This window comes from Cornus florida, unplaced genomic scaffold, assembly GCF_030987335.1.
Source record: "Cornus florida cultivar Cherokee Brave unplaced genomic scaffold, ASM3098733v1 CherokeeBrave_3.0.0_Hap2_Chr06, whole genome shotgun sequence".
Classification (NCBI taxonomy): Eukaryota; Viridiplantae; Streptophyta; class Magnoliopsida; order Cornales; family Cornaceae; genus Cornus; species Cornus florida.
Genome location: NW_026775576.1, coordinates 97,150,560 through 97,163,805, shown reverse-complemented (window position 1 = coordinate 97,163,805; position 13,246 = coordinate 97,150,560). Strand labels below are relative to the sequence as shown.

Here is a 13,246-nt window from a genome sequence, read left to right as displayed (position 1 = left end):
TCAAGCATAAATTCTCGTCCTGCATTGAGTGTTCATCATAAATATTTCATAATTTAGCTTCATTTAATCAATTACTTTCCTCTCTCTGAAAAAATGTCTTGCTGTGGAGGAAACTGTGGCTGCGGCTCTGGCTGCAAGTGCGGCAGTGGATGTGGAGGGTAAAGTTTTAGTAGCATTTTGCAACCTAACTTGTTTGTTTCCATGGAAAATTTTAGTTGGCAAGCAAGGAAACATTTTCTATCACAAATTTTTTATTTTATAAAGGTTCAATATATCTCTTTACACACACACACATATATATACACACACACACACACACACAGTATATGACATGTATATATATAAGTATATGATATGGCTGTCTCTTCTTAAGCTTAAGTTGATTTTTTTTTTTCCTTTTTTTCTGAAGTTTAGAATATAAATGATATATAAAGTTTTTTTTTAAAATTAAAGTAGCTTTGTTATGATCTGGGTCCTTTGAATCTATTCATTTCATTTAAATCGGAACTATAAGATCCTTACTTTTTTTTTTTTTAAGAAAAAGAAAAAAAGAAGTTTGTCTTTGATGTTAGATTGGGATGGGTGCTTGCATGTTCATGTTTAATCAGTTGAGTCACGAGATTCTGTGTATATATTTTTGTTTGTTTTATAAAATTTATCTCCTTGGATACCCAAAATTTTAAAATATCTTCTCTCTTTGTATATACAATATTGAAATAAATACTCATAAATTCAATGTTGTGGATAACGATGACAGGTGCAAAATGTACCCAGAAGAGAAGAGTACTACAGCTCAGACCCTAGTTATGGGCCTGGCACCCCAGAAGGAGTATGTCTCTCTCTCTCTCTCTCTCTCTATATATATATATATATAATATTATATGCACAAGTATATAGTATACACGAATGGTTAAATTAATTTAATATATATATGTTATTGATGATGCAGGTACTTTGAGGGATCTGAGATGGCTGTAGAAGACGATAATGGCTGCAAGTGTGGAGCCAACTGCACCTGCGACCCTTGCAAATGCGGAAAATGAGAGACCACCCTATTAACCAGCCTCTACAAAAGCAGAGAAACCCCTCTATCATCAATATATATATATATAGTTAGCAGTGTTGTCTTGTGTTCTTGTGGGGCTATGAAGCTTGTATGATGATCACAAGCTTTTATCTTTAAATAAATTGGAGTTTGGTTAATTTCATGGTTGCTTTGTGTTTGGGTATCTTGTATATGTATGTGTTGGCAAAAGGAAGTGAGTGTGACAAATGAATGAATCAATACTTCTTTCTTTTGATATTATACTTGCCCTTTCTTGTGAATCTGATCATAATTTTCCATTTCTTGTATTTAAAGACCAAATGGAAAAAGGAATGTAATATTGGGAATGAAGAACAAGGAAAAAAAAAAGAAAAAGAAAAGAAGATTTTTGATGAGAAATTAGAAATTTCATTTCATAGAATTATCATTTTATAAAATTTAGTTAAGAAAACATGAGCTTTCGCCCATTCCCATATGCTGTAAATTATTCAAAAAAAAAAAAAAAAGAAAAGAAAAAAAAGAAAGAAAGGAAATGGTGTTTTGGCAGTTAATGATTTTAAAAAATAATAATAAAATTGTAGCGTAGAGTTTTAGTATTTTGAGTGGGAGTAATATCTTCGTTTTAAAAAAATAATAAAATTAGATGATGTGACTTTTGCGACTTGTTTCATAAATTAGGGAAGACTTTTTGTAACATGGTAGTTGAGATATAAGAAAGGGGCTCTTTTGTTTGGAGTATTCTTATTTTGTTGAAGTCGGTGGATGATAAATGATAATAATGATAAACAGGCCATCATTATTACAGTGGCATCAATTTTAAATTGGAGTCTTTTATGAAATTAACTTGAACAAAGGATAATTTTGTTAACGAGGTGCAATAATTGAAAAATGTGTTAAGTGCATAATATTTCCTTGTATAAAAAATGTGTAAAAAATATTCTTACTAAAAATTAAGTACATATAAATTCATGTAGTATCAACATTTTGAGCAAATTATTCCTTAATTATCAATTTTGACCAATTTTTTTATAAAAATTTTAAAATGCCCTTGCTTATGTAAGAAAAAAAAATAAAAAAAAGGAAAGAAAAACTGTCTTTTCCTTTATCTCTAAATAGTCTCTCAGACCTCTTTCTCTCTCTAGCCTCTTCAACGTGGAAGATCACCGTACATTTTCATCGGGTCTATTTGACTTTAGCAATTATCAATTAACTCTCCTCTAACAATCAATACTTTAATAAAAAAATAAAACTTTATCACCGAAAAATTACTTACATTAATAAAAAAAATATATATGTATTTAGGTAATTTCTAAAGCAAATTGCTTAATACTTTAGAAATTACCTAAATACATATATATATTTTTATTAAAGTAAGTAATTTTCCGGTGATAAAGTTTTATTTTTTTATTAAAGTAGTGATTTTTAGAGGAGAGTTAATTGATTATTGCTAAAGTCAAAATAGACCAGATGAAAATGTACGGTGATCTTCCATGTTGAAGAGGCTAGAGAGAGAAAGAGGTCTCATATATATATATATATATATATATAATTTCAAGATTATATATATATATATAACATAAAACAAACACCACAAAATATTTACTTGGTGAAGACATGAAGAGGACGAAGAATGAACTTATTTATTTTGTAAAACTTGAAATATAAAGATTATTGATATTCCTTGAGAATGAGTATTTTCAACATGTCCAGATTATATATACATACTTTTACAACAAAATAAATGTTGTGCAGGTTGTGACATCATCTCAATTTGTTTTTGTTTTAGCCTATGATCATGGAGCCTAATGCACAAGTTTAATTGTCCATCTTGGTTATTCATCAATACCTGTGATGGGATGTTATTTTGATGGAGCCACAATATCATTTTGATCCTTCATATCATAGTAGCATTTACATCCCAAAAATCAAAAAAATTAAATTATATGAACATTGTTATGTATGTCTTTGCGACCAGGCCTACTCCCATATGTTAGAAGGAGAAAGAGAAAGATTTTACTTCTAAAGCCAAAGTTATTATGGGTTGATTGCATCTCTTTTAAATATTGAAAGTTGCTTAAAAGGAGAGGATAGAGAGAAATAAATATGGAAGTTGTGGAAAGAAAGTCCCACCATAAAGTGAAAACAAAAAGAGAAATAGAGGGGAGAGAGATCTTCCAAAAAAAGAAAAAATAAATTATAGGAGATAGGGGATATTTTGATTTATTATTATTATATTTTTGATTATTTTATTATATGGGTATTTTAGACATTTCAATGACTAAATTGACATAATGTCCTTATTTGCACAAATGGTAAAATGCAGGGGTTTTTATGAACAACAGGAGTGAATTGCACATTTTGTATATTATGAGGGGTTTTTTTGCACTTAATCCTTAAAAAATTAAATAAAAAATTGTGAGATACTTTAATTATAAAATAAAAAATAAAATGTGACACGAAAGGGTTATGGAATTAGACAAAATATCTATAAATTGTGAGATACTTAAATTATAATTTTGTTTTCAACGTATTTAGTTGGATGTGTATTTACGGTGTCCATTAACATAATAAGAAAATATAAATCTTTTAGGGGAACCTACATATAGGTTACTCTCTCTGTCTCATATTAATTGTCGTTTTTGAGAACTATGACTCACAATATCCATTAACATAATAAGAAAATATAAATCTTTTAGAAAAAACTACATATAGACGACGTTTAATATAGGACAGATAGAGTATTATGTTAATGATTATACAAAATAATTACAAATACACTAAGAATAATACTCTCCAAACTCTCACATTAAAATATTCTTTTTAATAAGATCCATTTCAAAATATCAAAAATATCATTTTTAATATCATATAATTCCAAAATATATATATATAAAAAAAAGGAAATTATCGAGGGATTAAAAAAATAATAATCCGTTCCTCTTCTAACTCTTTGACGAGGGATGAGAAGGGGACGGGCTCTATACGCATGTAAAAATATCTCTAAAATAATAATTCGTTCCTCTTCTAACTCTTTGACGGGGGATTAAGAGGGGACGGGCTCTATACACATGCAAAAATATCTCTGTTCTTTCCCAGTAGTTAGTTAGAATACTTTTCTGCAACATTGAGAAGAGTTGCAAGGAACTGATTTCATAATTACCTCACTTCTTCTATTTTTAGTAAAATGGTATAGGTTTCTTTTGGAGGGTAATTTGTTTATTTTTTTACTTTTTAATTTTTATTCGTGAATTTGGTCTTATAGTATAGATTATGCACTCAATCACTTTGAACAGATAGAAACTTTGGGACAACTTACTTTGGATAAATATATATATATATATATATATAGGAAAAGGAAACAAACGCCAACTAAAGAGGCATTACTTTGGAATTATATTATTTTAATAAGGATATTTTAGTATTTTGAAATAAGAGTTTGAAATATATTTTAGAGTTTAATAATAATTTTTGATGTATTGATAATTATTTTATTTAATTCAACTAAATTAAAAATTGAACCTTTAAAATAGATTATTTTATTATTTAGGACTCCTAACTCTACCTATACTTAATTTTCCCAATCTTTAATCACATATCCTGATGTTAAAATCTAGAACTTTGATTAATTATTTAGAACTTTGATATATTATCATTTTGTTACGAGAGATTACCATGAATCTTTATTCACGGATCTGTGTCTTGGTGTTGAAATAGAATTTTAATTATTTAGAACTTGACATGTATTTTATATTCGAAAGATGTATTGGAATCCAAGCGTATAAATGGATCATTTATGATTCGCTATTTATTTTGTTCGGTAGAAAGAAAGAAAGATGTGTGAAAAGAAAATAGGGAAGAAGTAACAAATTTTTTTTGTTTGTTAAAGAAAAGATAATAGGACGGATGTTTTCATCGGTAAAAAAATGGGCGAAGAGATAGGGAAGAAAAGTGGACTATTATAGAAGTTTTAAATTAAATACTATCCTAAATTACACAAGTTTTAAATTATAGTACTATCATATATTAATTACAATATTATACATATTACTGGACATAATAGTTAAAATAATTTAAGGTTAACTTCAGTTACACTCCCTAAGGTATGTCCAATTTTCAAGGTGACCCCCCCACGTTTGCAAAAATTCAGTCAGACCCCATATTTTTTCTGATACACATAATTCTCCCCCCTCAGTTAATGGTCAAAGTTAGTCAGAGATACTTTTTGCCGACATCAACAAAAAATGAGCTTTTAATGCCCAAATTGCCCCTAAACGGTTCTATTTGGTTACAAATATTAACGGTTAAGTTTGGTTTCAGGTTATAAAGCAATTTAAATGCCCATATTGCCCATGAAGTCCATGTTAATGCCCAGATTGCCCCTCAACTCTCCAACAGTCATGTTTGGCTTCTATAAATAGGAGATAGCTGGGCACAATGTTTGGCACTTCCTGTCTTCCTCTTTTATATTCTCCTATGTAAGGCACTTCTTGTCTTCCTCTCTTATATTCTCCTATGTAAAGTGATGTCTCAATCAAGCGTAAACAGTCGTGAAGGTAGAGGCAGAGGCAGAGGTAGAGGCTATATATAGTATACGTACAAGATTTGTCGCTGTGGGGATTTTGCTATAGTGAAGGTTACAGAGAATGATAAAAATCACAATAACGGAAGGTTGTCTTATATTTGTGAAAATGAAAAATGTAGTTTTTGGGAATGGTGTAACCCTATAGATGGTTCTGTTGCTGTTGATGTTGTTGGTGTTAGTGCTGCTGGGAGTATTCACCTGCAAATCAACTTTTGTTTGAGGTTGTTGCTGAATTGAGGTTGTAGAGACAAGCTATAGGTTCAAGGTTACAAGTTTTTGAAACAACTATTTTGTTTCTTGTTATCTGTTTTTGTTATTTATTTCAAATAAAATGATGCAATAAATATTGACTTATATTGAGTACATTTACCATAAAAAGCATCATTAATCTATTATCTCTACACATGCATATACAACCACAAAGCAAGCATAATCTATTACTGAAAAACCACAAAAAAACATAACCAGTATCAACCACAACTTACAAGTTTCAAACAAAGTAGGTCATAATACAAAAATCCTAAAACCATTACAACATTGGAATCAAAAGCATTAAAAGCAACAAAAATCCTAAAACCAACTCACTGTTGTGTGGTGAATAAAACCCAAAGGAGTCTCTAACTACTAGCAGTGTGTGTTTCTTTCCTCGGTACTACTTTTGCTACCCTCTCTGTAATTGAATGTCAGGATTAGAATACTAATACAACAATAAATTAATATGTATAAGGATAAATATTAGGTAATTTATTGCTTACCTATGGTAGAGAATTAACACCAATACCACTCTCACTTGGCTATCTTCCACATTTGCTACCACTCTGGTTTGGGTGTCTTCCAACTCTGCTGCCATTCTGAATTATTGTGAACAACTTCTCATATTCATATTTGGTTGAGAAGCACTACCCATGCCACTCACAGTTGGTTGAGAACAACCACTCACATTTTGTTGAAAACCACCACCAATGCCACTTACATTTGGTTGAGAAGCTCCTCTTGCACGTACATTTCTTCCACCTCTTGCACTTACATTTCTTCCACCTCTCCTAGCAGTTTGGGACTGGAAAAAATTTAAACAAAAAAAAAAATAGCTAAGTACAGTATTGGGTAATCATAGAATTGAAAAATTATTATAGTGAACATAAGTAAGGACTTATACTTGTTGTGTAACACCAGAAGTTCCTGCTCCTTCTGATCCTTGAGTTTGAGACCTTATGTTTTCCTAAATTAACAATTAGAAGGTATATAAATCGGTAATAAAAGAAATTTTTCAAAACATAGCCAGTTTAAAATTGACTGAAACACTCACTATTGCTATTTGAGCTCTTCCTCTTGCACTTGCGGCCCTTCCTTTTGTTGCTGCAGCTCTTTCTCTTATTGTTTGAGCTCTCTGGCAAGTTCTCTTATTATGACCAGTTTGTAGGCAATACTTGTATGTTATAACTGATGATCTCTTAGGTACTGCACTTGCACTTGTAGGGGCAGGTTCACCTTGTTCCCTTTTTTTATTTTTTCTTGGTTTACCAGGTAATCTTCTTGATTTAGGAGGGTATAAGTCAATTGATGGAGTTTTTGGCCATAACTTCTCATCCATCAAAGGATGAATCATCCCACCGTGGGCAAATAGATATGTGTCCTTGGTGTAACAAGGATCACAAAAATGCTCAGGGTCCTGTGTAATACCCCTAATTTTAAAAGGATAGTCCTGGTATTTTAATTAATTATTTAATTGCATTTTTAATACTTTTATTGTTTATTTGCTTGTTATTTGAATTAATTGGGTATTTTATTATATTTGTTTGTTTAATTAATTGTATTTGTTTGTTAATTGGTTGCGATTTGATTAATTGTATAATTATTTATTTTATTGTAAATTATTTGTTTAATTAAATTTAATTAGTGTAATGGTAAATTTAAATGGAATAAATGGCATTAATTGGATTAAGTTAGGATGGTTAATTAATTAGGGTTTTAGTCAGTTGGGGGTTCTGTATTAGCCGATTTAGTTTACGGATTGAATTGTTTTCTTTTCCTTCTTGTATCATAGTTAGAATTAGGGTTGTATATTTCTAAGCCTATAAATATATCATTACGTTTTGGCTTAGGGTTTTAAGAACAAAACACAGAAACATAAACCTGAATTTTGTTCACGTAAAGGGAGGGTCGAGAGAACAGAGACACAATTAGGGCTACCAAGGAGGAAAACAGAGAGGACTAAGGAGGTGGATTGTGGATTAGAGCCAGAGCAGTAGGAGGCTTGATAGTATGCAATATTGCCAGAAACTTAGAGACGACGTCAAGATTTCATAATTGAAATCACAGGTAAGTTATTTTCTTTCTCTCTCCCGTTGGCCTGTGTTCTGTGCACCTAGATAGTCTCTAGGGTTTAATTATTCATTAACTGAAACTTACATGTTTATTATATGTTATATTGATGATCTATATGCGTTGAATCAATTCTGTTACAGTTCTTGCAAGTCTAGGTTTCAGTTTGTTCTTTAAGCATGTTAAATCGGTAGCAGTTTTAATCACTGAAATTGATTCCAACTGTTGTAAACAAACCATTGGGATGCTACTGGGTATAAATAAGACTCTTAGGTTCAGTATTAAAGAGGAATAGATGAGTTGGAATGGCCGGAGACAGAGCAGATGGGCTGAAACGGAGCAAAACTTGACTAGAGGCTCTCATAGAAGGAGAAAGCTGGCTCCCACACCCTTAGAGCCGGCTCCAAGAGGATGGAGCCAGCTCCATGCATTAGGGAGCCTGCTCCCAAGTTCATGAAGCAGGCTCTCTCATTTTTTGTTCATTCTGGAATTTTCCGGTGTACTGTTTCAGTACTGTTTGGATGTTTGGATCGTTCCGATTAATTTTGGGACTTTACTGGGGGTTTTAGTAATTAATTTTAGGGTTACCAAGGTCTCTAATTGCATAGGTTACCCCGTTATATTAATGGAATTAACAGTGCGCAATTTAACAACTTTGCATGCTGTTAACGGTTGGAAGGAAATTAATTGCTTAGTTTAATTTTAGCAATTTAATGGGATATAGTATAATTATAAATCTTATTTTGAATGCATGATAGGGTCATTTATTTATTAGATTTGATCTATGCATGCTCTGGATGTTAATTGTTGAAATATTAAATTCTTTTCTACAATTACATGGATTAACGCTTGGATTTTAATTGCTGAAATATTAAACACTATTCTGCAATTATCTGGATCATGTTTTTGGACTGTAAATTGCTGAACTATTATTTATGTTGTATAATTTACATGGATGTTGAGGATTGTATGCACCAGTATGGGACGGTGGCATATTATGGGTGGTTTAGCTCAAAACGCAAAAACCTAACATATTGGAATAAATGAATGGATTGTAAAATATTGAATCCTAATTATGTTTAAGTCAGATCAACTGACTAAGTTGAATAATTTCTTGGATTAGTTGGTTGTAGTTAAGTCATATCAACTGAATAAGTTGAGTGACTAACTGGATTATAAAATTGTATGTCAATTCAATGAACAATTGAATGTCATACTCTGGTTTTAGAAGGACTTTAGATATATGGTTATGGTACCACGAGATGAACTTGAGTCTCAGGTTCGTTAATTATGGTACGTATATGCAGTGGATGCGTAGCTGGCTATGATAGGTTGAGGTGTATCCTGTTAGGTCAAGGTATTCATGCCCACCTTTGGGTACGTTTTCGCATGTTGCCTTCTATTCAGGTTGAGATCCCTTCGTAGTCCAGTGAATGTCTCTTAGTATGGATATGTATGTATTTATAAACTAGATAAATATTGTGAGATATCTAGGGTGTATCTGCGTATCAGGTCACTGTATGGATTGTAATTAGACTAGAACTTGTTCGTGGGCCTGACCCACTCTTATATTTTTCAGGTATCGGACGGTTCCAGTCTTAGGCTTGATCGTGCTGAGCAGAGACTATCATTCACTCTACCGACGACGTAGGGTTTCATTCCATATTTTAGATTTGGTTTTATTTCCAGTTATTTTATGTTCAGTTGGGATTTGATTTAGGGGTCAACTAGATGGATTTCCGAGTTATAATCTTGGAGGTTTTGGAGAGTTGGATTTTATAAATCTTTAACTTTGGAGGATTTTGTATTTAGTATTTCTTTCAGCTTTATTCTATTTCTTATTTCATTTTTATATTCTGTGTTCGTCTTAAAATATTAATTGTTTGATATTCCCTCGGGTTTGGGCTTGGGACTGATCAACCCGTGTCTCGAATCCGAGGGGTATCACATCCTGCCTATTCCATGAAATAGCACCAGCTGCACGCCTACAAAGTATCCTTGATATCTGCCATACTCTACATGAGCAAGTCCTCAAGTTTAAATTAACCACACTTACTCTCACTACTTCATGAACTTCAAACTCCTCCCTCCCAGCAGGACAAACTCTACACCCTCTTGATTCTTGAATGGATTTGTTTAATTTTTTCAAAGCATTTGGTGTCAAATTTCCCTTCCAAGCTAAAGCTTTGTGATACCTTTTCTGGATTCTCACCATTAATTTAATCATAATCCTTTAATCCTAATCCACTCAAGCATATTCAAGATTGGCTTAGATCTATAATGACCAACCCAGTTGTTGAAGGATTCAGTCAAATTGTTTGTGATATGGTCATTCTTTGATGTCTCATTATACCCCACCCTAGACCATATTTCCAAAGACTTGTCCATTAGCCAATCATGAACTTCTGTAGAAATCTTATTCATGTGATTCATTGCATCATTAAATACAAGTTGATTGCATGATCTAGCAGCCTTCAAAAAAAAAATTTCTACAACAAGCCAGGATTATCCTTTCTAAAACTGTTAAACAAGTGCCTACAACATATCATATGGCTTGCCTCAGGAAACAAGTTAGAAATTACAACCTCAATATCCTGAAATGCAAAATAAAATAAATTAAAAGTAATAATAAATAATTTAATAGTGAACTATGTAATAATGAACAGTTAAAGAAAAAAATTATACTTTTTGCATATCAGATATAATTGTCCAATGTCTGTCTTGTGCATTTGCACCAAGAATGTCCTTTAAATTATATAAGAAAAAAGTCCATGTCTCCTTTCCTTAACTTTTTACCACAGCATAGGCAATGGGGAATTGACCATTATTGCCATCCAAGGCCACAGCTGACAAAAGCACTCCACCATGTGGGCCATTTAAAAAACAGTCATCTAACCCAATGAATGACCTACAGCCTTTTATAAACCCAGACCTCAAAGCATCAAAAGTAATGAAAATCTTTTGGAATCTATTGACTCCATTGAATTTAGCATTATAATAATAGAGTGTGACCAAACTGCCAGGGTTTGTCCTCCTAATTTCATTCCCATAGGAGGGCAACAAATTGTGTGACTTTCCATGGTTACCCTCAATCACATCCAATGCCTTTCTTTTTGCCCTATAACATTGTTGTTTCTTTGCCTTAAAGCCACATTTTTCATGTAGTGTAGTTCTCAGACTATCAATTGTCATTTATGGGTTTTGTTTGAGTTTGTTAAAAAACTTCTTTGCAATCCATGTAGAATTGGCTAATGAATTTTTATCACTCCTCACACAAGAATGATTGTCATTGTACGTTTTTATTATGTAAATCTTACAAGGCAGTGGGGAGGCATGGATCCTCCATGGACAACCTTTGGCTTTGCAAACACAAGTTACCATTAAACTCTCATTTTTGGTCTTTCTAATTTGAAACCCTTCTTGGATTGTATAATCTGTCAACACCTCTCTAAAATGTTTCACATTTTGAAACAATAAATATTATTCTAGTTTTATAGGTTGTGCTTTAACCTTTACATATTCCTTCCCTTTAATTTTTTTTATCCCAATCCTCACTCTTTGATCTATTTCTCTTTGGATATTTCACACCAATTTCTACACTTGAATCAGAATGTGCTTTATCATTTGACTCATAATCTGACAGGCCATCCTTACAGTCTACATTGTAATCTTCATCATTGTAGTCTTCATCATTGTATTAAAACCCTACATACTCATCATCTGAGCTATCAGTGTTAGTTTCAACACAATCAGTATCACCTTCTGCCATCCAATCTTGATTCTCTTTCCTAAAATCATACACATTATCTTTCTCCACATCACTATCCTCTTCCTCGTTGTTTTCATCACCAACTTCCTCATCATTTTCTTTACTCAGTCCCTTACTATTTTCAGCATCCACTCCATAATCCATATCCTCATAAGCTCATCCATATCAGTTGATATATTTTAGGGTTCAACTTCTTCTATTTCTACATACACATTAATGTTAGTTCTTACACTATTTAAGTATAACATGTCTAACAAATCAGCTTCATTCTCAACCAACATCTTAGAATAAGAATCAGGAACATCATAGTATATAGCATAGGTAAACCCCAAACCCCCAGGATAATCCTCAAGAACAGTTCTACTTATGTCTTCCAGGAAATCATACAAACCATATTTATCAGGGTCTACATGATTAACAGTTCTACATTTTGACTTGTAGTGCACGTGAAAATTATGATAAATATCTCCCATCACTGTCAATAATTCAAATAACAAGAAATATTTTTAAAAAATGCATAAATAAGGCACTGACAATTAAAACAAAGAAAACCTTTAATTTAAATTAAAGCAATAAAATATCATTTTAACATAATTTTAACATAAATTAAACAAATTCATGCATTTTCATATAAAACCCTTAATCAGTAGAACAATTTAAAGACAAATTGAACAAAAACTAAACAAATTGAACAAAAATTCAACAAACCTAACAAAGAAACTCAAAAACTAACCCTAAACCCCCAAATCAAGATCCTAAGTTACAGATATAAATTTAACAACCATTAATCCCCAAACCAAAAACAACCGAACAAAGAAACAATGAAAAAAAAAAAAAAACCCATTTTTACAAACCTGAAACCCCCTATCAAATAAAACCAAAATCAATTTTTAGAAAGACAAAATTCATACCTCCAAATCGCGATTTTTCCTCAATAGCTTCAAATCAAACAAATCCTTCCCCTTCGAACCTTCAACTATCTGCAGATATGTTGTTTGACTAAGCGTATTCGGTGTAGGCTTCAACCAAAATCGATGTCTTCATATACGAACCTAGGGTTATATCTCTCTGATATCTTTTCTCTTTGCCTCTCTATCTAGGGTTAGTTGGCAAAATGAAATTGCAAAACCTAAGTTTGGGTTAACGAAGTAAAGTGGATTGAAGTGTTTGGCCACCGTGATTACATGGTATTTGGTTCACAAGATAAAGAAAACTTGGGTTTAAGTTATACAAACTTGGGTTTGGTTAAGTATATATAGGAAAACGACAAAGGGCAATTTAGTCATTTCATTCATTTATTTGTTTTTGTCAGCAGACAATATCTGACAGGGGGTCTGATTGAATTTTTGCAAACGTGGGGGGGTCACCTTAAAGATTGGACATACTTCAGGGGGTGTAACTGAAGTTAACCCAATAATTTAAAACTTTATCTTTCTTTTTTTCAAACATAATAAATTGTGAGTTTATTCTCTTTTCTTCCATCCAACCAAATAAAAAGAAAGAAAGATACAATCTATTTCTAGTAATT

The 13,246-nt window shown here is 31.9% G+C and overlaps 1 protein-coding gene across 1 annotated transcript; it reads left to right on the top strand.

Annotated features, from left to right (window-relative positions):
- Positions 1 to 1,306, top strand: LOC132313158 (metallothionein-like protein type 2). Its single transcript, XM_059811835.1, has 3 exons — positions 1 to 158; positions 758 to 829; positions 950 to 1,306. Exons 1-3 carry the CDS (start codon positions 94 to 96, stop codon positions 1,041 to 1,043), a joined length of 231 nt encoding a protein of 76 aa, XP_059667818.1. The 5' UTR covers positions 1 to 93; the 3' UTR covers positions 1,044 to 1,306.
- The last annotated feature ends 11,940 nt before the right edge of the window (positions 1,307 to 13,246 follow it).

Bases quoted from the DNA above. Each gene is read 5' to 3' on its own strand.
- LOC132313158 (XM_059811835.1), top strand. From the start codon at position 94: ATGTCTTGCTGTGGAGGAAACTGTGGCTGCGGCTCTGGCTGCAAGTGC. The intron at 159-757 runs GTAAAGTTTTAG...TAACGATGACAG, and splicing joins TGCGGCAGTGGATGTGGAGG to GTGCAAAATGTACCCAGAAG. The intron at 830-949 runs GTATGTCTCTCT...TTGATGATGCAG, and splicing joins GGCCTGGCACCCCAGAAGGA to GTACTTTGAGGGATCTGAGA.